The following is a 27,674-nucleotide window of genomic DNA, read 5'->3' as shown; positions in this document are numbered from 1 at the left end:
TAAAATAGTATTCTTTTAAACCTCTCGCTCTAATGTTTTAGAATATAGTCATATTTCGGTACAGAACTGTGCAGTGGTGTTAAGATTTTTTACATTTATTAATTTTTAAACGCATTTATAAAACCATTAGTATAATTTATTACGAGATAATTTTTGTAAAATATTCACGATAAAAAATTATTTTGATAATCTCTGTGATCCCAAATTTGACAAGAATTAGGCATTTTATTATTCAAAAAATCGGCAAGATTAACACATTTGAAGATGATTCTAAAGATACTTATTATAAGCTATGTCTTTGACCATTCAAGTGTGATAAAAATCTTATGAATAATGATTGCTTTATAATAATTATTGACCTAAGAATAAGGTAGTGTTTTTTTGAAATACGCCATTTCTTTTGTCATTCCCTAGTGGTTAAGCTACAACATACGGCCGTAGCCATAAAATGACAAACTATAATTAAAGTAGGGAGTAAAATTATGTTAACGCGCGTGTTTGAACATGTACCTAACCGAATTTTTTTTTATTTTTTTTTAAACGGTACATGTTCAAACACGCGCGTCAATATCATTTTACTCCCTACTTCAATTATAGTTTGTCAATTTATGGCTACGGCCGTATGTTGTAGCTTAACTACTGGGGAATGACAAAAGAAATGGCGTATTTCAAAAAAACACTACCTTATTCTTAGGTCAATAATTATTATAAAGCAATCATTATTCATAAGATGTTTATCACACTTGAATGGTCAAAGACATAGCTTATAATAAATATCTTTAGAATCATCTTGAAATGTGTTAATCTTGCCGATTTTTTGAATAATAAAATGCCTAATTCTTGTCAAATTTGGGATCACAGAGATTATCAATATAATTTTTTATCGTGAATATTTTACAAAAATTATCTCGTAATAAATTATGCTAATGGTTTTATAAATGCGTTTAAAAATTAATAAATGTAAAAAATTTTAACACCACTGCACAGTTATGTACCGAAATATGACTATATTCTAAAACATTAGAGCGAGAGGTTTAAAAGAATACTATTTTATGTAACAAAAATACTCTATGCAGTCATGAAATGTTTAAAATAACTATAAAGAATAATAAGGCTTCAAAATTATATAAATAGATTATCTACAACGTTTAAGGAGTGTCCAGGATCATGGTTTGAAAATACAATAAAAACTCAATTTTGACCTTCGACGAGCATGTCCCCCCTTAAATAGCAAATTAATGCATACGAATATTTATGAAAAATAAAACTAAATAATTCTCAAGTGGGTAAGTTGGGTAACTCGATTTTAATTCTCTCAGTGTAATACACTTACAAAACTGTTAACGGTATTTATTCAGTACATGAGAGAAACTTGAATATCCAATCGGTAATTCTCATTTTGTATGGTCTTTTAGAAAATATAATAAAGTAGGGGGGGAGGTGGTGATTTAATTATTTTCGAATTAAACGTTTCCCTATTTTCATCAATGATTAAATTGCAACTTTCACCAGATATATTTTAATAGTATTTTTAATGCAACAGATTATTATCTGTATCTTCAACTAAAGTTAAAAGACGTATCACATTACCAATACACGATATAGCCGATGATGACAACATAATACTACGCAAGATTTAAAAAATATATTTCAATCATCATATTGTTATTAAATAGTACAAAGTATATGAATTATCATTTTAAGATTCTCAAGTAAAACTTCATGTCATTTAAAACAATAATTATACAGTAGGTACTGAAATCATTTTGGTAATTGGCATTCTTAAATAAGATTCCTTTTTATATTCATAAATTTTCAACAACCCTAAGCCCCGGCCCCGGCTTAATACCAAGATGATCTCCTTGTTCATATGGCAGTCGAAACCAAGAAAGCCTACCTAGTTGGTTATGAGCATAACTAAATTGGTTGCCGTGAATGGCAAGAATCTGGTTGAGGAATTCTCACTTATGATACTTCCAATAGTAGATTTTCCTGGTAAAAGGTGCCTACTACCTTACAAATGTTATAGGTTTATATCGCATACACTGTTAACATACCCGGTGTGCATATACAATATATATACGTGAGGATTAAATATTAACTCCTTTGTATGAGTACGGAGAAATCGAAACCACTAAGAATATCGTCGAGAGCCGCATCTTGTACGGATTTCCTCGAAGACGTTATGCTATCTACTAAAATGGTGATAACATGATAGCATTGATTATCTTTTCCTAACCCTACTACCGGTAACATACTGTGGGGGTGGGCAGGTCGCGTGTTTCTAATGGGTAAAACATTCTAACTGAGTGTTGATTGGAGAAGAAATGTAATAATACAGCTATTCAAGATACATTCTGTAGATACAAAATATATACAATTTTTAGGTGTGTATGAGATGGTATACATTAACAAGTTCTGTGTTCTGTGGAGTAACATTTTGAGTCTGATTAAGGGAGGTATTCTTATGTAACTTAATATTAGGTAAATGTCAAATAAGTAAGGTTTCCTGGTATTTTACAAAATACTTCAAAGTTTTCGCGAATCAAAAAGATTAAGAATCACTGCTGTAATGATAAATATTTTTCCAGAATATAATTGTGTATTGAGAAATATAGTTTGGTTTATGTGAATATTATTACTATACTGTCATTTACACCCTTATTGCTGGGGTAAGCAATACCAAATGAAAATACCAATACCGGTATTTCCTATTGGAATCTGGTATTAATAACGGTATTAGTGAAATATATGAAAAAATAGAAGTATCTACCAATAAAAATATAGATATAAAATCATTAAAATGTAAACCTTATAACCATATAATATGTAAACCTTTAAAAATAGGTAAAGGTAAGATAATATGGTAGAAATGCTGATGTTTATAAATAACTTAGTAGTTGTACTATTGTGTACTTTCTTCTTCGAATGATCATTTAATCAATTTATATTAATTTATGAAGTGTTCTTCTGTAATTCCATCTAATGTTTTATTTGTTTATTTCACTTTTTACACTTAGGAATTTCTTTAAAACCAAACACAATATTGTTCCGTTTTTTGTTAAATATATAATAATATCTCCATTATTGTATAAGCTACTCTTCAGTGGATAAATTATAGTGTATTATTATTATTTTATAACGAAATATTTGCAACTAGGGTTGAGGTTACTAATGAATATACAAACGAATAGTATTTAACTGCGATTTCAGATATATCTAAAAATACACCTGATAACTTCTAAAACCCGCGAGCGACTGTCAAAAATATTTGGACAAAACTAACATTAGGGATTTGGGTACCTACATATAATGCAAATGTATTTCAAAAATCTTCACTTGTCAATGCTGATCACCAAGGACGTTGAAGGGGAACGGAAGTAAATCAGACATCGCGTAACCCGACAAAAAAATACAGTCCATTTATACCTTTTATGTTAATTTATTGATTTTTTTTCCACTTTCAACACCGAATATATCAGCAAAGTCAGATTTTTAAAAGCGGTATTTCGGTATCAAAAAATACTGAGATACCGGTATTGCAATCTCTGCCTATGGGAATGTGAACAAGTGAATAAAAATAATAAACTTTTGGAAAGTATTTTTTAAAAACAAAAATATACAAGCATAATAAATCACTGACGTTATATTTTTAGATGTGTATTTTAAATAATATTAAACACTAAACTTTGCACGGTACTCTCAGGTACAGTTTTATCAGTTTCTGTATGGTTAATGCAATACCGTGTATAAAGGCGCAATAATTGGCAACGCGAATCCGCGCACTCTTGAAACACGTGAAGCTTTATTTAAGCGACTGAGAAAATTGAATTGTGAAATGTAATGAAAGAGAATTTGTACGTAGGATAGCTAATTCAATAACATTCCTGCCGCAATTCGCTATGGCGTAACAATAAAAAAACGACGCTTTCGTGTGACAGTGCAAATAAAAATACCACTTACAAACGAAAACTTTTACGGTACTTACATACATACTGCACGAATATACCGCCAGATACTACCCACTTATTCAATTAAAGTTTTTTTTTGTTAGATAACGTCATTAAAACATATTTTTTATAATAAACATAAAACAGATTGTTTAATGGAGTTCGTATTATTTTGCACGTATTCAACTAATATATAACTAGCTGCCCAATACTGCTCCATATGTGAGAAAATGTGATATAAGACTTGATATTTTGGAGCATTTTTATCATTATATCACTATATGTAATTAATTTTTAAATATGTTAATATATTTTTTATTGTAGGCACATATTATTTTGTCACATTTTATTGTTTTACCTTTTTATTTAATGCACTTTTAGTATTATATACTCTTTAATACATTTTGCACCATTCTGTAGGCAGTGTTGCCAACTATCATTAATAAAAATATACCAGATTGGATAAAAAACTAAGCTATTTGGCAAGAAAAATAAAAATAATTAGAAAATTATTTCATAAAAAATATAAATATCAAGATTAAAGAATATGTTATAGAAGTAAAAATGGTACAGTTCGGTTATGAGGAATACAGCGGAAAACACATTTTGAAAATACCCGATATACTGGATTATTTGTTAGTTTGGGTTAGTTTAGGTTAGGTGAGGTTGGATTAGGTTAGGTTAGGTTAGGTTAGGTTAGGTTAGGTTAGGTTAGGTTAGGTTAGGTTAGGTTAGGTTTGGCTAGGTTAACTTAACAAACAATTCAGCATATCGGCTATTTTCAAAATGTGTTTTCCGCTGTATTCCTCATAACCGAACTGTACCGTAAAAATATATATAGATACAAAATTTGGCAATCGTTTGAATAATTCATTTTTTCAGTATTAATATAGGTACATGATAGAAAACACAACATTGTTTATTTTCATGCAAGTGTAGAGCAATATTCTATCTTATATATTATGGAGTTTCTACTCGATTGCCGTACTAAAACTGCTAGATTTAACGCCATACGTCAGATAGGTACGTATTTTATAAAACTGTTTAAAATTAATAGATCTGGCAATATATCATTAAGCTGGTACCGCTTAGGGATTCTAATCCTGGGATCTCGAACTATTTTCGATACCTATGAATCCCGGAATTGGTAAACATAATCCCGAAACTTTCGGGATTGATTTTTTTTATCAATTTTTATGGAAAATAAAATAAAAACGAAAAAATATTTTAATAACATATAACTACATTCAAAATAAATTGAGTTTGAATGAAGTTTGATTTATTGGCCATGTGTTGCCAGCTCATTTTATTTTTTCACATAATTCAATAAAAATGTGAAAGATTGAAAAAAACAATGCTTCGCACTTCAAAGTGATTCCACATGATCTTATGTATGTTTTACGAAAATTACATATTTGGCTGACTAATTAGATTTATGTAACAGAAAGACCACAAACCATGATTTACTTTACTATTTAAATCTTGCAAACCCATTCCTTAAGTCTTTACTATCAGAAACAGCAACCTCATATAATATTGTATACACTAAACACAATATTGATTCTACGAAATTTTATAAATGAAAATCGTTTAGATTTGTAAATAGTTTAACATAAATTAAAAATTCCACATAAAATTATTATGTACGATGCAGGTAATATCCGTGAAGTGAATTTGAGAAATATAATAAATAAGTCAAGAAACATTTAGTTAGACATTTCTGCCGTTTACACCTTAGCAGTCTTCTTTTCATATAAAGTAAACCATTGCAAACTACGAATTTAGAGGACGAAAAATATGTTTTAATTATGTACTTAAATCTTATTATTATATTGTATTTATTGTCAACACAATATGTTTATTTTTTATTTTAATTGAACTTGTATGTATTTGTTATATTTTCATAAATAAATAAAACTGTTTTACTTTCACATTATTATTTATATTACAATATCATTTACTCCATTAAACCTACTTGTGTATTTTCAATTCCTACATCGATTGAACGTAGGTACACAATATTAACAATACATATCTTAAATAGTATAAATTATACTACGTACTTAGATTTATTTTTGACTGATTTTATCAATATTATTTGTAAATATAAAAAAATATTATTAAGGGTCCCGGGATCGTCAAATTGTAATCCCGAAATCCCGGGATCACAATTTTGGCTCGGAATTGGATTCCCTAGACTGCTGTCTGGATAAGCATACAATATGTAATAAAGTGTTCATTTATTTTATTTATAACTAAACATTGTAAAATGAATTTGATTTATTTATATATATTATTATATAAATATAATATATTATAACTTAGCAATAATGACAATAGATTTTTCGTTGAATAAATAGTCTGTTTTTATGACGTATAATAATGTGATTGTTCTAAAATTACATATTAACGCGAAAAATAAGTTCTCTCAAATTGTGTACCATTTTTGAGTAGGTATATACAAAAAACATACACAAAGTTTTTTTTCTAGAAAGGGCCTTAGAAAGCTTCTTTAACCTGGACATTGTTAAAATGAGCTTGTATAAATGAGGGCATTACTTTTTACAGATGGTCTTAAAACAGAGACGTAAGGTTTTATAGTTGCCATTGCTATTTATTATTTTTGAATATCTAAAACGATGTTAAAAACGGGAAGGTTTTATGAGATTTATGTTAATTGAATCTACCTTTATATATTATAAGATTATATATAATTTTTGTTGTTAACATCATTGTAATTATAATATATACTTACCAGTATGGAAAAAGTTTTCAAAAAGAAAATTAATTTCTTTGTTAACTGTCATTATAAATCTCAAATTCTGAAAATCATTATTTTGAATAAATAAGTTAGAGATAATAATAATTTATCCATTGATTATAAAGATAACTTGCAAAAAATCAAATTTTACCTACCTACTGAATAATGCAGTTAGTAAGTGAAATATTATTATAGGATAATCAATGTGAAATAAACTTTTTTTTAAAATTCTTATTAAAATATTATTATGTTTACTGTTTAACATAGAATTACTTATATGAAAAAAATAATAAGAATTTTTATAATTTGCATTTGTTTGGCTCAAATATCACCATCTATGTAATTGGAAGAGAAGTACATAGCAGTATTTTTAAAATCATCACTTGTCTTGATCATCCAATTCAAAACAACCACAAGCACTAAAATCGAGATTTTCTGTTTTAAAGACATCATAGTCATAGTCAAATCATCTGGATCGCGATCATCAGTAATTAGGTCATGACAAAAAAGAATAAGAAATAATATTCCATTCACCCAAATTATAGGTATTTTTCCTTAGGGGGAGGGGTGTGTCCGTACCCCAAAAGCTTGCCCTTGTGCGTGCGTCATCGATGTGTGTCTTTTTTATGAAATACGATTTTTGCAGAGAACTAAGTTCAATAGATTTTGTTCCTAAATGATCATATCTTTTAGAAACAATTGCTATTTGAGGCTATTTATAATAGACACTAGGGTTCATAAAAATCCGTCCGTAAGTATATTAACAATTTGTTGGTGGTTGAAAAATATTAAATTGGGTTTTAGCGAAAGTGTTCTTTTTGGATTTGAGATTCCCAGGCTTCCAGAAGAAAGATTTTATAATAATATAATTAGATATTCAACTAATTTCTAAAAATAATAATACATATTGTATGCATTAACCGTAACCAGACTGTAAATAAATAGAGTAGGTACTTTTATTAATATTAAATACCTAGACACAAATATTATAAAGATATTATTGTCATTCAAATATTTGGTTATGATTTATTGTCTTTGCTAACTGAATATCATTTTATGTATCTACATAACTTAGTATGTTCAATATATCAATAAGGTAATCAACCTTAAAATGTTTGCAATCGAATTTTAATATCGTCGCTGCTAATGGATTTTAAATAATCAATAACTCTTTGTTGGCGTCACTAGTTTCCTTTGTGATAAACGTATTTGATTGTTTACGAATACTGGCTAAAGGCCATTAATTATTATTGAAGCATGAAATGGCAATTTAATTTTTGAAAAAATATTTTTATTCCGTATATTTTATGGTATTTCCATATTTCAAATACGACGATTTTCAAAAGGATTCAATGAAATTTTAATCTGACAAGAAATATCTTTTAAAGACATCATAATGTACTACGGAATTGTATAATAAAATACCCCACTCAGTACGATAACGGTATTGATTCAGTGTTTCCGTTTTTGTATAACTTACTTAACACATATTTTATAAATATTTTATTTTTGGAAAATTTTTAGTTGCGCGAGCAATTATTTAATTAATAATTAACGGGTGACCAACAAAACTTTGTTATTACATTCAGGCAAATTGCAAGAAAATATTTGACTCGATACAGCAAATAAGAGATGACTGATGTGATTATTATATTGTAACTTCTTAGAAGACAATCATAATACATAATAATATTATTATGAAATAAAATAAATTTTAACGGTTATGTTAGAAAATAAGAATGAAAACATGGTCCTTAATAATAATTATAATGCGTTCAGACCCAGGATTCCAACCTAGGACATTAGTCAGAGTATAGAGCTAATAGGTTAGTTACATTGGCTAATATCCATTTCTTGTAATTCAAATCTGTTAATACAAACCTGCACTCTTTAAAGGCCCATATTATGATCCTATTAAGATTGGACATAGTAAAAAAATGAATAATTTGATATTCCATTAGACATAGACGCCGATACTAAAATATTATTTATATATAATATTCGTTAATCTACCTATATGAAATGAACATAATATTATGTTCAGTTTCTTGGTTTGGATAAAAAAAATATGTACGTATTATAAATATTGCGTTTTTTAATTGAAAAAATATAATTTATCGTACACTTTTCATTTAAAAGTTTCTACGGCGTAGATGTTATATTAACGTACTTCTTACAAGATAAGATAGTAAGCCACTTATTATAAGCCCAAGATAATGGGTCTGCGTTAGATATACACACATTGAAAAAAACAACATTTTTTCCAGATGCACGATTGACCCCGCATCTACGTCCACCGGGGGGGATAACTATTAAAATAAAAGTTGTAATATTATTTGAACATGAAACCATTATTAAAAGTAATTTTATTACAACGTTTTTCTTAGGTCGTATTCTTATTTGTCCGGTGGTTGTTTGTCCAGTACAAATCTTGCAATCGATTTTTAACTAACTTCCCGAATATCTAGACATTTGAAACTTTTAGAATATATCAGAACACGATGCCAATGCATTTTTTAAATACTTTTAGCCATCTTTAAGTAGAATTGAATTCATTTATATTCTGTTTTGTATGAAAAGTTATTTTGAATCCATTATTGGTTGCTAGGGGTCCTAGCAACTAAATTATTAAATAATATATACGTGCGTTACTATAGAAATCAATATGCAATGACATTTCATTATTCAGTATTTCTATCAAGTACAAATTTTTTTGATCGTTTAAGCTAGTCAAGTCAAGTTTATATCATTCAACAGAAAATTTAAAAACGTTGTATACAAAAAGTTCTTAAAAAGCCCATCAGGTGGCCATTACATATAATTAGCATGTTATTTAAATTTGGTTATTAAATATTAATTAAAAGGTCCGTAGTGAATGGGTTAATAAACCAACCATAAAATAAATTATGAGGGTTTATTGATATTTTTTTAAATGTAAAGTGGTTTCCTGTCAATTACATAAGGGACGATATTATATATATGTACTTGATTTATGATTATTGTGTCGTAACCAAAATACACTTGAAACGATCCACTTAAATTATAAAATGCAGCATTTCAATTTTTTGTAGTGATTAAAAGTATGTGATGAAAATTCTTTTTTTTTTAAATATCGTGTACATGTCACAAGTTTCTTAACTCACAGAAAGTACTGAATAGCAAAGCTTGAGTTACAATTAATGATATACATTAGTACGATATAGAGAGACATTTAACATAGGGGGCTAAATGAACCATAGTCAAGTGGCCCCAAAATTGTTAAAGGCCTCGAGGTCGAAGCACGAAATTTAAAAACGTTTGTGAAAACACCCCGAGGCAGGCGAAATAGCTGTAATCATGAATTTGAAGAGTCTAAAAACTCGGCAAATGTAGGTTACTACAATAAATATATTATGCTTTTATGGAAATCAATATTACAAAAAATGCCACCGGATAAAATATTCACTATGCAGATATTTGTGTATCATAAACCACCGTAACGTTTCAATCAAATCAATCAAATCCTTCATAAAGACTTGTAGCGGCGTGACTTAGTCTGATTAGCTCTAACCCTTTTGATCATAAAGGTCTTCTACTTTGAAACTAATCACCTTACACTATCGAGATATAATTCTAGTGATAAGTGTGGTTTCTATTTGTCAAATGTGATACCTACCTATTTGAAGAGAACCAATACTTTGGCAAGTTCATCTGGTTATTTGATCGAGTGAGTCATCTTATCTTGTTAAACTGTTTTCGTGTACCGTTTGAAGTATTCTATGTTATTGTTAATTAATCTCTGTGAACCCTGAATAAATACTTAAGCCGGAAGTGTTTCTATTTTATAAATAAAAAAAAACATATTTAGACTTAAAATATCTTACAGGCAAAAAAAATAAGACTTTTAAACGTATTTAAAATTGTGTGAAATGTTGTTTTTCAGAAGGCCTCATTGGCCAAGAAGCATAAAGCATAAATTTGGCCTTGATTATAAAGGAGTTATTTTTATATACGTTCGAATTTTGTATAATTTGACGACAGCGAATTATATTACTGTTTTGGGATTAAATTAGATGTTAGGTTGTTATGGCTGAGTGTAGTATTGAATTCTACGAAAATTGTATGAAAACGATTTTGTAGGAAGCTAAAAGGATGCGGGGGTGGACACCTGCCAGGAGAGCGAAGCACTGATCTAATTTTGCAAAACCCTAATCAAGGCGCGTTTATAAGCAAGTTCTGGTCGGACAAACGGTATTCATGAAACTAATTGCTCATAAGAACCAACAATAAACTGGATTTCGTGATAATATTTTTGTGGATTAGTTCTTAACGCGTTTATTGTTGGCAATTGTAGTTATTCCACCTTCAGTCTTTATGGCGCGTAAGTTTATTGACGGCAATAAAATATAAACATAATAAAGTAGTAAGTAGAATTTCAACGATTTTCGTTGGTAAATTATTTTAAACATGAGAAAAGTTACACGTTTTATGGAAAATATAGTCATTAGATACAATAAAATATATATTAAATTAATTACTTGGAAGATTTTTAGACATGCCCAGTTCTTCAATAAATGGAACTAGTGAAAAAGTGTGCTTAAATTTCTCTCGACTCAATTTTTTATAATAAGTGGTGAATAAAATCAATAAAATATATTGTACAGGTACTACTTAATTAAACTATATAGTTTAATTACAGTTGGGATCAATTTTATCAGCTTAAAAGGATGGGAAAAGTAGGAACATGTTTTCCATCTTCCATGTTATTAAATTGTGTGTAGATTTTGTATTATTTTAGTAAAAATAATTATATTTCACTGAGAAAGATAACGAATGACTAGATACAAGTCCTATATTTCCTCAACTTTGGTTCGAGGTTTTGAGAGTCTATGCACTTCCGGTATTATGCAGTTTCAAAATGTCAGAAAAGAACAGGAATCCTACAAGCCGGACTATTTGAAGAATTGAGAGTTGGGTTTGAAGCAGTCCGATATATTGTGCATTCTGAAGACATGTCGAATTGTTTGAAACCAAACAACATCGGAACGGATTAATTAATTATATATGCCGAACCGTTCAAGTTATAGAGATTCTCAGTACATATTTCGACGTACTTTCGTTGGGTATATTATTATCATGTTATGGTCTTTAAAAATATTTGACTTAATTTATTTTATTTTGTTAACTGTCAATTCATGGTGGAACTGAATTGTATTGTTGTTTTAATTTAATAAAACGCCATTTTTTTGTAGTACTTATTCCACTTTTAATCAATAGATTAGAACCGGTTTCGTCCACCTCAGAGGGACATTTTTAACTGAATACATTTTTTTTAAAACAATATTTATCAAACAAAATCCAAAGCGACAGAAATAATATAACAATAGGTACATAAATTATCCGTCCAATTATACCTTCCCAATAACAGATTAATTTAAAATTAATGAGGTTGGACATTAATATTTCATACTAAATCAGGGGCATTAAACAAATTATTTTAAATATTAACAAACCACAAAATATGTAAATACATATGTATATATAACATTAATATCAACAAATATTTATGATTAGTCAAAATTTACAATAAAAAATATATATAAAATAATAAAATAAACAATATTATCAATTGAAGTAAGATCGAATACAAAAACAAATACAACCAAAATATGAGTCAAAAATAAATAATGTACAATATATAAAGTTATGTTATAACAATCCCAAATATTAAATAGGGTATAATAATGCAGAAGACACAAAATATAATTATTGATCATTTAACAAATTAGAATTGGGCAAAAATGTATACCTATTAATTTCTAGGATTTCCTGTTTATCCAATTTTATAGATTTTTCATTCAAATGCAGGATTTTAAATTTTTTACTGATATTAAACGAGTGATTATTTAAACATCAATGATTTCCAAAAGATGAAGATTCATTACCATTTTTGGCACATGCTAAATGTTCTTTGATCCTAGTGTTAAAAGATCGTCCCGTTTGTCCAATATATTTGGCATCACAAAAGTCACAACTTAATAGATAAATTCCACTTTGGTTAAGTTTATCTAATCTATCTTTAGTATTTACCAGTATTGAATTCAAATTTTGTGTGTTGTAAAATGTTACATTGAAAAGATTTTAATCTATTTTTCTTGAAATATTCTCAAAAGTGCAATAAGTTTGATTGCGATTTATTGCGTTTTATTAAATTAAAACACCAATATAATATTTGGCTTATTTTAAGAGTACAAATTAATGGTAATATAATATTATATTTATACTACTTAACTATCTGAGATTATTCTTATTATTGTCATTTAGGCTTTATACTTACGTTGGTTCATAGTGAAAGCAGAATGCAGAATGCAGTTGAATTTAACGTTTCTCAAGGAAAGTGAATATTTTTTAAATGTTGTTAATAATGTCATTTTAATTTTTATAATATTGGTCATCGGTTGATAAAATTATTTTCTTGGTATTTTACATTAATATAATTATTCTAAAACTTTAAAGGATAGTTCTTTGTTTAGAAGAAGAGGTTTTTTGTTATTCAAAACATTTTCGATCACGCCATGAGAGCAAACTTTCCCCCTCGGGTATTAACACGAACTCAGAAAGTATAAGTTGCAATTCTTTTCTGAACTTTATCCAACAATCGAGTGGCAAAATCTGTGGAGATTCACAACCGCTCAGGATTTCATTCGATAAGGATCCAAAAAGCTCCGCAAAGGTTGCACGGTCAAAAAAGAAAATGATACATTCTCACTGAACGGAGGTTTTCGGCTTTGCAAAAATAGGGATTCAGCAGTAGTAAACGTTGCCAGTGTTATGAGAAAAGATGAAAAATTACAATAATGTGACATTTTTGTGACAAATTCCAAAAAGGGTTAGATTAATCGAGTGTGAAATCTGCTAGTGGGCAAAATCACATTTATACCGGAAAATTCTGTGCTGCAAGTTTTTGTTTTAGGCTGGCGTTTTTTTTCCTTCGGTCACTATCTATCGAGAAGTATCTACAATTTTTTATTATTTTAAGTGTAAAAAAACAATTTTAAAATCTTTAAAAATATTAATGATTTTTATTATTATCATAACTAATTGTGAATATGTGAAAAAATTATTTATTTATAACAAGTAATATTTATTTTTATTGATTTAATCAAATTATTTATGGAATTGTTATACTTCAAGAAGTGATTTTTTTAGAAATAGTTTTTAGAGCCCACTTCTTTTGAAATATGAGTAGTTATAAAATAATATTATATATTTTTACGCAACCGGTTGACTATCTGAACACTTAATATTGAAACCATTGGTTTTTTTTCCAATACTGATAAATGTCGATAATTTTATAGCTACAATAAAATAAATACTAAATTATGTAAATTACATGTTTTTGAAATTGTATTATTAAAATACTTTAGCAGACAATGTGGAAATATTTTTCTGATTATAAAAATATGACTAGTTATATTAATATATACCTATAGTTTAAAATTCTTCAAAAATTTAGATGATAATATGGATAGTGTTCACGTAGCATGATTGTATAATATATAACATACTATGTACGGGGATACCCAGATACTCTTGTAAAAAAGTAATTAAACCTTCAAATCAAAAGCATAAAATATCTTTTCAAATTTTCAACGCCCAAAGAAGACCGGCGATCAATCATACTGAGCTCCCAAATTTCCGTTTCGATCATAAAGAATTCAATCAATATTCAACCTCTACACCACTTTATTTAATATCTGGTAGATATAGGGCACATAATCCCCGCACAGGCAGTGTCACGTTGATATCAAAAAGGGATTTTTCTAAAAGGACCTCCATCAATTTTATGGTTCTCTTGGGAATGTTAGTCGATTGACTTCTACCGGTGGCCGGCCAAAGGAAGGGATTTCATTATTCGGACAATTTTTAAGTTCAAATCTACCCCCTGGGATTGCCGACTACATCATGACTGGAATTTTAGATTGCAAAACGCCTTTGACAAAGTGATTGTTTTATATTACATTGTGAAAAAAAGGTATCACATGGATGTGTAAATGCTTTAACTGATTTTTTTTTCTTCACGTATAAAATAAACGTAATATGTTTATTAAGTGTGTGTAGTGTAGGTATATAAAAAATAATATTATTCTACAAAAACCCTGAATATGCAAAAACACAACGCCGGAAATACCATGAGGTATTTATTAAATAGTTAAAATACCCTTGTTTAATAGATAGTAAGTAGGTAAATAATAATTATCCTATTATGAAATATGATGTAGGTATATCACCAAATTATTAAGATTTTTTGGTATATCTTGGTATACCTGAATATTATTTAATATTTGAACAAATTATTCAAAAAGCAACTAAATATATAAAAAATGTCTATTTTTTTATTACTTGTATTATTCATAATATACAACGAAAGTTCAATGCCTACGTCATAGATCGTTGATATATATGGATCATTAGGTTTTTATTTTACATAAATATATTATATAATAATATGATATAAGCAACATCGTTGATCAGGGTGAATCACTTCAAAATGACCTCACATACTTGCAAAAAAAATATACTAAATATAAAAATAAAAATAAAAAATAAAAATATAAAATATCTTAAAAAACACAGAGTTAATATTAAAAATACGTACGCAGTAAGTATATAAAATTGTTATCAAATGTATCATAGTTTGACTAATTAAACAGCCAGGACAGTCTAAATGGCAGGTACTATAATAAGTTAAAATTAATTACTTATCTTATTAAAAAAAGGCAATAACATACATTATATTTCATTTCATAATTATGTGAACCATACACATGGGAGCATATTTATTACATACGAATCATTAATTTATTACTGAATATTTTTATGTAATGTCACAAGACAAGGAATATAGAGTTATATTATTTTTTCATAATTAAGTATTCTAAACATTATACTGCAGCTGCTACTCTAAGATGGTTAATATATATTTATTGTGCTTTTGTTTAAATAATAAATACTTGCGTATAAACCTAGTTTTAGATTAAATATATTTTAAAACTTTTAAAACACACGCCGGGAAATTATTATTGAAAGGAAAGCAACTTTATAAAAGGCACAAGGGAAAATTTATTACCAGAAACGCTCGTGTTTGATGGTAAATAAAACAGTATAAATTTTATCTTTACGATCCATAAGAATGGCACTAAAATGTAAACGTTAGTGTACATAAATTAGTAAAATATGGTAAGAACATTTTAAATATATTTTTGTTTAATTAATTTTTGCATATAAATTAGATGGATCAACATGAGATAGAATATGAATTCACGTACATCATATTATGAGTATATTATTTAATATATTTGAATAAATCTAAAGCATAGAATAAACTAATTATAAAGTACTCAAATAGTGTACTTACATTATTATGAAATATTTTATTTTAAATAATGGATGGGCGCCGTGCTGCCGTGTCGGTATTAGATGGCCATTCGATATAATTAGCATGTCATTTAAATGTGGTGATTAAATATTAATTAACTGGTCCGCAGTGAGTTACTACAATAAGAGTAAGTAATATATTATTTTTTATCATAAAATTCATAACAATATATTATTTTTGTACCAGTGGTGGACACTCGTTACTAAACGAGAAATTAAGTTTAGCTTTGAGTTTTAAAAACTAATTTAAAAACAAACTTTTTTTAAACCCATGTATATAATTAATTGATTTTTAATCTTAACTATTATTAATTATATAAAAATAGCCGGCACCACAGTCCGGAGAAATAAAAAAGATTCATAATACACAAAAAATATTTTGAATATGTATACAATAATATAATATGTAAAATTTTCATTAAAGTATTATATGGACGTAATTAGCATGTACAAAATAAAATGACCCAAGCTGACAAATGACAAGCCGTTTACATTTTAGTCTGTCTTAGTCGTCTTATACAAATGTCAGACTTTCAGATAGAAAATAAAGAAAAAGTGACGGGAAAATGAACTTTGTATTAAAATAAAGATCAATAATTCACAAACTATGTTATTTTTTATTTGTTGTTATAGTTTTTTCTTCTCCAACGTATTTAATGCAATATGTTAATATTATAAATACATATAATATGGCAATGTATGAACTCAAAAATGAACTCTACCTACATTAAAATAAAGTCGGCTTTTACAGATATTTGTCAAATGTCTATAACACATCGTATAGATAAATATATGAATGATTATAATATATTTTATTCATAACCAATAATATACGGATAATCTACGTATTTGATTTCAGTATAGTATTGTAATGTACTAATCAAGATAATGAGAATAATAAATATGACGCCTGAAGAGTTTTGAAGTTTTGACGTTAATAAATACAATATTTCATCTCTACCACGCCTTCTGAAAAACATGAAAATATGTTTTATTTAGCATGCAAATGTGTCTCTTCAAATGATGTTATTAGTGAGTATTTGACGTGCGCTTAAGCAAATTGGGCAATCTGAATAAAAATCCCGAATATTTTTGTCGGTTCCGTGGCAATCATGTACTCTTTAAATAAACTCCTCCCGATACTCGAGAATAAGTGGCCAATAAAAACACGCCTCAAGTCCCATCCGGCGCGGAGTGTATGCATAAATAAGACGACGGGGGTATAGAAAACACTCTACCTAATTACCTCAAAATACTCTAGTAAAGCTTTTCTCCCCCTTTCCCCTTACACCGCCAAGGAGGGTCCTTTGCAAATAAATGAACCGTTAAAATGCGAGCAATTGATTAAATTTTTACGACGGTGCATGCCTCAATAATGATCCTGAGGCCAAACCAGAAAGGATCCACATGAATGTACAAACTCAATGCAAATAAGTGCTTACTCACCGAAAAGATTTAAAAAGGCGTAAAAATAAAAATGACATTGAAACGGGTTTATTTATTTCTTCATCATTAACAGTACATTGATTAATACGTTGAATACTATTAAACATAAATAAATCTGAATGAAGTTCTCTCCTTAGTGTCTCTACCGCTCTCGGGCCTTCAGTTTTATGTTGCCACGTACTTATAATTATATCATATCCAGTAAATTGTATGTAAACATTATACTTACACAACAACATTTGTACGTATTATAGATGGCAAAAAAGCCTAGAGACTGATTACACGTTCTTCGTGTAGAATTTCACCAAGCGGTAATTTTATACGTATTTTACACATACACGACCCATTTATTTGATATGCGACCCATAATTGTAGAGAGTAATGGTCCAATAAATTGATTTAGAGACCATTTGACAATAATATTTTGTATCAAATATATGATCATAATGATATATAGGTACTTACGAGTACTTACTTACTTAGGTACCTACCTCTTACCTATTAACCATTCATACAATAATGTACTCAATCTCGGCTTTCCGGACAATTTCGTATGAAATTTCTGCATCACCATACTATTATGGACATCATCTGACCTAAATGTACGTAATTTCCGCATTGTTCAAGCTGGGTTCCATTTACAAAGATATAATATATGGGTAGTTAAATTTTAGCTTGTTGTATTGGATGGTTAATCTAGCGTGGCATAATAATTTTAGTATTTTAAATGCATAAGTTAAATACTTTTCGCATTATCACTAACATAACATGGTGGTGTCTCCATGAAGTTTTTTTTTTAATTTTATCATTGGACACTATGTTGATTGTTATTTACATCTAGATTATTATAAATTATAATTCGTGTAAGTTTTGTACGACTCCATTCGAATCGTAGTTTGCGACGATGTATCACTTTCCTGTGATGAATAGGTATACACCATTTATATAATATTTACCATAGGTAACTGTGAATAGTGTCAAAATATTCCAAAAGACGAAACCCCGGGTCGATAAGACTACTTAAATATAATATTTATAATAAAAAATAAAAAAATAAATTAAAATAATCAACCTAGCCTAAGTCGATAATAAGTTTTATCTTTTAGATAATTATGTAAATAAAAATGATAGTATAATTAATTATCATTTAACTTATCCGAGACGATTCATAATATACAATGTATCTCATGTTATTTTATAATAATATCTATCAATATAAAATATATTTAATGATCTCAGTCGATAATGAAGTACTCATCACAAAAACAGTTGAAATAAACAGCTGGTGCAAACTAATATATATTATAAGAAGTAGTAGATATTAAACTATTCGATCAAACAGTTCACAAATAATCTCTAAATTGAGTAATCGTTCATACTGTGTTTGTCCGCAATATACATAAAACTAACAAAAATAATAAAACCATACTATTTAAGTAATATAAAAATATATGAAACAATAAAAAATCATTTTGTATTTATTAATCAAATATGTATCCATATAAAAAACTAAACTTAGAAGTTCGACTAAATAATACCAAATTAAAATATAATTTAAAAAATATATAAATTAGTTTAAAAATAAACATTGTTATGTAGGTATATCACAGAATTTATTATAAGGTCTGTAAATATACAGGAGTTTTGTAAATACGTAAATTATACATCACGAGAGTCCGATTCTTAACAGCATATTTAGTAACCCTACCCAGAAAACCCATAACAACTGCATCTAATTCACTTTATATTCAACAGTACTTAGTGCAAAAACATATAATTTGACTCACCGCATTTTCCATGATAGACGAGCGTTACGTTGAGTTGCTGTTCGCACGCAACCCTCGCCAGTTCGCATGCACCGGCATACTCGCGCGAGTCACTGCCACACGCTGGACCGAGTGCCCGAGAGGTACACTTAGGGCACCTGCAAGTTGCATGGCCACCTTCCACCAGGCATTGTGCTCCCCACGGACACTCCATGTCTCGGCACGGGTCGGAGAGCTCTGAAAAGAAGAAAATACATCATGTCACATAATAATGAAAACTATTAATATTATAAATAACTAGAGGCTTGCTTTTAATAATTCTGTATGCGAGAGTTGATTGATATTTTACAGGAAAGTCACAATTACCATTTATCGCTCTTAAAACACCTGGAATTTGTTAAAAAATTAAAAATTTTTAACTAAATTTCTTTTTTAATAAATATATATTTTGTTACATGTTTTTATAATTAAAAAAAAATAATTTTCAGGTTTTTAAATGCCCGAAACGTTTTTAATATTTCTTTTCAGAGACATTTTCACATATTTTCACATTATTATAAAAAACATTATGATTAACTGCTATTTACTATGCTATTAAGTATAGTAATTACTTAATTTCTTAAATTTTGACATACCATAGTTTACTTTTTCCAAACAGAATTATTTTATGATAATTTGAGGTCTAATATTGATTTTAAATATTAAACATATTTAAATGAAAGATAAATAATGCCATTTTTTCAATTAAAACGCACTATACTCCCTCAACGTCTAGTGCGTAAAGCGCTGACCTTTCATGCAGGGGCTCCCGGTTTGATCACCGGTAAGATCACAATGTATTTTATGTGATTATTTCACTTCCGCTACTAATTATACTACTGTCTTTGGGTCTCATGGCTTGTTGCAGTCTTAAATATATAAACATAGGTTGAAAAAATACGTAGACAATTAAATGTACAGCTCGGTTTTTTAATAGAATACATTATAATACAGCAGAAAAAAAGTGTTATAAAACTTATCACAAAAAGATTAATTTTATAACACATTTGAATTGAACAATGCTTAACTTATAGTATTGGCGATTTTATACATTATGTGTAAGAAACCTACCCATGATTACAGTTACCACGCATTACATACACTGAAGTCTGAGTTAAGTTGATTTTAGAATTACGAGTATACATGCGAGAGACAAGCAACATAAAAAAGTAAACATCACAAGAATACAAAACAATTTAAATGAAGAGATATTCACGTTTATAGTATAAAACGGCAGTTTCTTCTAAACCAGGTCGGATAATGCAAATAGTCCAACAGATGATTGGATCGATTTAAATAACTTCTATTCTGAGTTCAATATACATTTAAAAACAATATACATATCATGAGTTTGCCACATCCAGGATTCGAACTCAGGATCCACGACTTTACAAGGATGATTTACCATGCGATCATTCATAATACCAATATCCCTCAAACTACTATTAAGTTCTATAATATTTTTGTTATAAGAACTAAGACTGTTGGCCGATAGAAAAGGTTAGGCATCTAAATGATTAACGTAGGATATATCTATAGTATGTTGCATAATACACAGAGTGGCAAAAAATGTTGTACATATTTTGTAAAACTGTGTAAAAGTATATAAAAAAATAGCACACATTGTTTTGCTAGGAATATTGAGTAGATGCCTATAAGGTTATGATTTTCTAACATAATCCAGTGTCTAATTATATTGTTAAGTTTATCATATACCATGCCAATTGACTATTATTTTATATGGATATCTCACGACTTGTGGAATTTAATGGATAAATAAAATTATTATGTTTTAGGCCATTTAATTATATTTCAACCCTTGTCTTAAAAATGCGACTGGAAATTTTCTCTAATTTTCATTAAACAAAACCACCGTAATAGAAATTTGCTCATCCGAATTATATCCCATTACAATCCGATTTAGGGTGATTATACAAAACATGATTACGGTTTGCATCTATGTCACACTGCGATACAAATTCACATTATCGCATTCAACAGACAACATTAACCGCTATTCATTTAGAAACCCACAAACATTGCTATGTTTAACAACGTAATCGTTCTATAATATAACAAAAAGTCGTAAAATTTTGCATCTGTCCTGAGTTTGGATTGAATTTATAGTGTTGTTTATATTCGATTAAAATCTCAACATAATAAAAGATCTGTTATAACTGAAGCTATTAGTGTCAAAGTCGGTTACCTCTATATTCTCCAACCATCAAACACATTTACGATTGCTAATAAAATATTTTATTTATGAAAAATTAATAGAAAACAATTAGAAAAAGCGAAAAGTAAATAAAATTACCTCAAATGAGTCATCAATATTAATAAAATCGAAACATAAAAAATGACGGCTGATGAATGAAACCAACTTTATAATCGACCCCTATTTTACCAAGAAATGGAACTGAATTTAATACTTTATGAATATATACGTTCACAAACAATATGACGAAAAAGTGGTTAGAAAAACAGACTTAAAAACTAATAGCTGTAACTATCTTACATCGTCCAAAAACTATAAAAATAAAATGATTAAAACTAAATAGACTTAAAGTACTTGATGGAAATTGAATTTATATTAAAATTTATCTGAATTTAGTACCTAAGCATATTATAATATAATGAATTTAAGTATGTTTATATATATTATTAAATATCATTATGGAAGGGATTAAATTGAGATAATTTTTCAATAAAATTTTTAAAAAATATGGTCAGAAAATGACCGTATTTTTAGCAAATTGTCGGATTTGTTGGATCCTTGCGAGTCAAAACGAATATCGAAAAAATATGAATTTGCCAAATGCGGTATTTTAACCCATAACCTAGAAATTATACTCGGCTGACGCTCTGTTATTGTTTTACAGTGGATTACACAAAATATATGTAAAATTTGGTCAAAATATTTATTAGAACTTATTAGAGTTTCTTTATTCAAACACATCAAAAAATTTCTAAACCACATCAAAAATCATCCAATTTATTATTACTCTTTAAAATGATGTCTTATAATATATTATTTAGAATTTGGATGTAAAAAAAAGAATATTAATAATTAACTGTACAAATACCTACAAAATTAGCTCATGATATACCCAAAATATTATCTATACTTGATACGAATTCATATGAGATATTTTTAAATATTGCCTATTATTGATTGGCTTGAAATGTGATTGAGTTTTCTATCTCTACAATATTTTGTTCATTTAAAATGATGGATATGATTTTTGGTAAATTTTTAAAATTCCCTTTAAATTCGCAAAAATAATAATGGTTGGTATTTAAAAACAAGGAATGAGATACATAAATGTTTTAATTACATTTTTGGAAGAAAAATAACTGCCCGTCACGTTTTAACGAAAAAGTTTGGTTGATTAAAAAAAGTCATTACTGAACGGCAATCTTAAATTTCTCGAATAATTTAGACCTTTGGACAGAATTTGATAAAGACATTAATCCTCATAGGGTTTAGAAAAAATACGATCCTTAAAAAATAAATCTATCTTGGAGTTTAACGGCAAGGGCAGCGTAAATTTATAAATTAAAAAAAGTTTCTTTAAAAAATAAGTCTGACAATAAACTAAAAAAACAACGTAAATAACCTTTTTCTATAGGTGTAGTTATTGTAACGCATATGATCAATTAGAAAGGTAATATAAAACGTTAAAATACTATTTATTGTACATTTCACCCGCAAAATTAAAATGGGGAAAATCTGTTAACAAAAAATATTTTGTGAACATAACGTTTTATAATGAAACAATAAATTTCTGTCGATTTTCAGATCACCCAAACATTTTTTTTCTGTAATGACACCGTTTTTCATTTTAAATGTCAAGTTGAAAGTGATTAATTAGACTAATTGAGGAATAAATCCCCATGTTTCAGTTTAATTCCAGTCAAAATTTGAGGTTTTTAAATGTTTGGGGTAATATGTCACGATAAAAAATGTAAAAATGCTGTTGTTATCATATTTTTCAAAGTATTTGTTTGTAATTTAAGTAATTAATCGTATGGTTTATCTTTCAAATCACTTATACATAAGCTGGGAAAAAAATCATAAATCTTAATACATTTCTTTAAATTTATATTAATGTTTAAAATTAAATTTATTATATAGTTATTTATGTGTAGTCAAAGAAAAGATTTTAATCTATAAGAAAATAATATTTTGGGAAATATACCGTAAATATATAACCCATAAGGGATATTTTAAAGTAGCACACCGCGCTGTCGGGGTGGGTTGGTGTGCAGTTTTCTGTTTGGATTTTCCTTCCCCTAGCCAAATATCTCCCATTTTTGAGGCACCAGAGTTTTGCCTTTCAACCTGGTTGAACATGTTCCTCGGCGCGTGGATAACCGCTGAACATTAGTACAGTGGTACCCAAGACGCCCTAAAACCGGCTGGATAGACTAATTCATAAAATTTGGTGGATGTACGTGCCAGCTTAGAACTAGGAACCGAGAGGAATTAAGGGAGTTAGAGGAGGCTTATATCCAGCAGCGGCCAATGATGATGTTGATATAAATTATATAAAATGTTTTCGCCCAGTCTAAAAGGACATTGTACGTTAGCTTTAAAAATAATTCATGTCTTGTGGTTTTATAGAAATTTTATTATATTGTTTTCTTAAAAAAATATTTCAGAACTTTTGAACAGATTATTATTCAAATTTACATAACAAAAACATAAGAACAATATTTCAAAAATATCTTTGCTGATGAGAATAGTAGTAGGCGTTTCATAACAGAAATATGCATTGTCACATTTTTAATGTGACAATTTGTATGACAAAATATCATGACGTCACTCATATTCAGATGCCAAAAATATATTCAATTGTCAGTATGATATAAACAGTGATTAATTAATATTAACAATATGAGACACGTTTGAATTTGTCGCAAATATTTGCCTCTCTGTGTGGAAGCTTTCACGGGATGTTGAGCGCAATCACCTAAAACAAACTGAACGCTAACATCGCTTGTGAGTTGTAAACCACGCCAACCCGCTATTCAGAATTAATTCACAAAAACAGGTTGACGTTATCCATCTAAAGGAATTTAATATTCGGATATCTTACATATAAAACAACCCCTTTTCCTGTGTTGTACCTGCTACAGTATAGGGTAACACATATTTTAAAAATGTTTATAAATTATATTTAGTTTTAATCGTATTTTTAGCACATATGAATATATTTAAATAAACAAATGTATGAACTCGCAGTTTATTGTGACATAGTCCCACGGTTTGTGGCTTAGACTAAAAACGGCTTTCTGAATTACCGGAGAGTTGAGGGGTTGATTGAAAATAGCAATTGGTTAAGAAAAGTCTGTTCGTCTAAATGATTTGGGCACCTTGGATAAGCAACAGTCATTGTGAAAATTCTCACAGTCCTTATAGTTCTATAGTGGTTGTAAAATAAACTTGTACCAATTTAGCATACAGGATGCATTTATGAATATTTAAAATAAATTTATTTGCTTTGATATGGTTTCCAAAAATAATTACGGTTTAAATTATGCTCCACATAATTATTTCTTGTAGTGTGGCTTTTGTTTCAATTTACTAATGACAAAAGATGCCTTAAAGGTATATAGGTACAAAGGTAAGGCAAACACGACTTTTAATATGTTATATTAACAACCTATTTTTATAGATAAATTAGTATTTTATGAGGTTTCAATAATACTATAATAAAAAAGAATCTTATTGTTTTTATTTAATAAAAACAATAATACAATGCAGTTCCACCATGAATTGACAGTTAACAAAATAAAAGAAATTAAAAAAGAATCTGTCGTCTTCTTCTGTCAATAACATAATAGGTATATAAAAAAGGTCAAATAGTTTGTTCATGTAGTCTCAATAATTATATTATAACCGTAATAGCTGACGCTTTAGATTTAATACTATAATATTGTTTAAATACCTACATCATCAGAAAAAATGTTAAAAATACACATGTTTTCTTAACAAATGAAATTTATATATCACTTTTTTATGAAATAAAATCTACCATTCTGACCATTATTACGATATTGGAAGAAATTTATTACTTTTTTATGATTTACTAGATTTACTGATTTACTAGATTTTGGCACCAGTAGGTAATATTATAATATAATGATATTATTTATATTATCGTAGTTAAATTATCTAGTTCGTTAACATAAACATGTCATGATTTTAAATATATTATATGGAATATGAATAAAATAAATATTTTCATAATACAGCCCTAGTTTTATCCAAACTGATGTACACCCTACACACTTATTTCTGACGTAGCCGTACGTATGTATAAAATCTCCCCTTTTCTTAATTATTATCTTCACTTCTCAGAAATAATTACGGAGGAGAAGTTGGCCGGGATATTTAAGTTGGCATTGTGAGAGTATTAAATCTGTCTCTGATACTAAATCGCGCTGCTTAATGAGAGATACTGGAGTAAAGTTATTATTTGAGTGGATCAAGGCTCTGCCGTATGCTGCCAAGTGATAAATAAATATGAGTTTCACAATTGGATTTGGACAGCTTGCATTAGTATCATTGTAACTCTTTTGCCTGTAGTGGGGTCCGAATATTTAATTTTGATTAAACGAATGAACACATAATATACACGCAACTAGCTTTTTAGAAGGTTATGTTTACGTTCAGCCGTTATTATAAAATAAATTCTCTGTACCAATTATTCTAAATATACAATATTCAAAATTTTTCAATAAACACTTAGAATTACTCAAGGACTCGATTTTTCAAATGAATTAATAGAAATACAGCTAAACTTTGAAACTAAATAATAATCCGAATGGATGAACCATTATAATTTATATGATAAAATACGTTCAAGCAAAAAAACTTACATAAATAATATTATAATATGATGTAGAAATATAATATAAAAAAATAAATAAGATACTATTAAAATATAATATAATAATAAGATTCAGATATGGCAATAATGTTTATTTTTCAGGAATCAGGCCAGAAATTAGTGATGCATTCGTAAAATAAGTTTTTATTGCATTAATCATCATCATTCTGAATGATTAGAAGAAATTATTAAAATACATACTGCTATAGATTTCGGTGATAAATAAGAGTTTATACTTATTGTGCATACTGAACATAATATTTTTATATAGCTAACTATTTAACCACGTGATTAAGAAGATTATATAATCGTCCTGTAATATAAAACTCTCTAGTTACAGTTTACGCTTTTTGGCATATTTAGAAACTCAAAATTGGTCAGTTATTTTAGATAGGTACTTAATGTAAAGTTATTTTTTAATAAATGCAGGTAGGTACGTGTGAATATGAGTTGGTATACGCGTATATGTAGGACGAGAATTATTCGTAATAATAAAAATTTCCAAGCTTAATAAGACCAGACTGATTTATTAATTTTGGTAAAAAACACGCACAATATTTAAAAATTTTCAAAACCACAAAGCATGCCAGGCTAAATTAATGGAAAAATGTGATGTCACAAACGCACCTGCTGTAAAAAACAGGGAATTTAATTAATGGAATTTATTGCGACGAAATTTTAACACTTTCGTTATATTAATATTGGAATTGGAAAGCCGTAACCACAAAAAACTCCCAGTTGGATTGTCAAACATATCACAGGTGATAATTTTAAATGAAAAAAATAATTAAATTTGAAATTTGTTGATTACGACATTGTTAAAATTCAATGTAGCCATTTAAAAATAAAAATATTATCATTCACATTTTTTTGTCTCATCTTCTGTTGCTTATTCAGCTTATGTCAGCACACAGTGATGACATATTTTACTATATTATAAAGAATTTAACACAATTATTTACTTAGATTTTTCATGGTAACCTTACAACTTTGTATAACTCTATGAATCCTATCTAGGGTAGCTTATACCCAGTTTTAGTTGATTATGGATTTAATGTATGCATTAGGAATGTATAATTTATATAAAAAAAATTGGCACCTATTTTTTGATGATATTTAAAAAATATAGCTAATAATAAAAAAAACATCGTTAAGTTTTAAATTAATCATCATTGTCATCGAGTATAAATTCAATGTTGGCTGATGGAGTATTCCTCTTGGCTTTGTATGATAGGTAGCGTTACGCAAAGAACTTAATTATCTTTCGGACGGTTTCTACTTTTCGAGTACGTACCACTTTTTTTAAATGATTGTCTCTCCAGCTCAAAAAAGGTAAATTATTATTGTACAATACGTCACAGTGTTACCTGTTTTAACAATTCAATTTAAATATTTAAAA

The 27,674-nt window shown here is 28.1% G+C and overlaps 1 protein-coding gene across 1 annotated transcript in view; it reads right to left on the bottom strand.

Annotated features, from left to right (window-relative positions):
* Positions 1 to 27,674, bottom strand: part of LOC147072187 (agrin-like) — a 411,557-nt gene that overhangs the window by 180,804 nt on the left and 203,079 nt on the right. Inside the window, exon 4 of the mRNA XM_085947184.1 lies at positions 19,362 to 19,577. Within this exon, the coding sequence (XP_085803310.1) occupies positions 19,362 to 19,577 (216 nt within the window). The remainder of the gene's footprint in view (positions 1 to 19,361; positions 19,578 to 27,674) is intronic.

Source organism: Rhyacophila brunnea, unplaced genomic scaffold, assembly GCF_057557595.1.
Source record: "Rhyacophila brunnea isolate RB1 unplaced genomic scaffold, BYU_Rbru_1.0 scaffold_2, whole genome shotgun sequence".
NCBI lineage: Eukaryota > Metazoa > Arthropoda > Insecta > Trichoptera > Rhyacophilidae > Rhyacophila > Rhyacophila brunnea.
The sequence above is the reverse complement of the archived record's forward strand: the minus strand, read 5'-3'. Positions and strand labels throughout refer to the sequence as shown.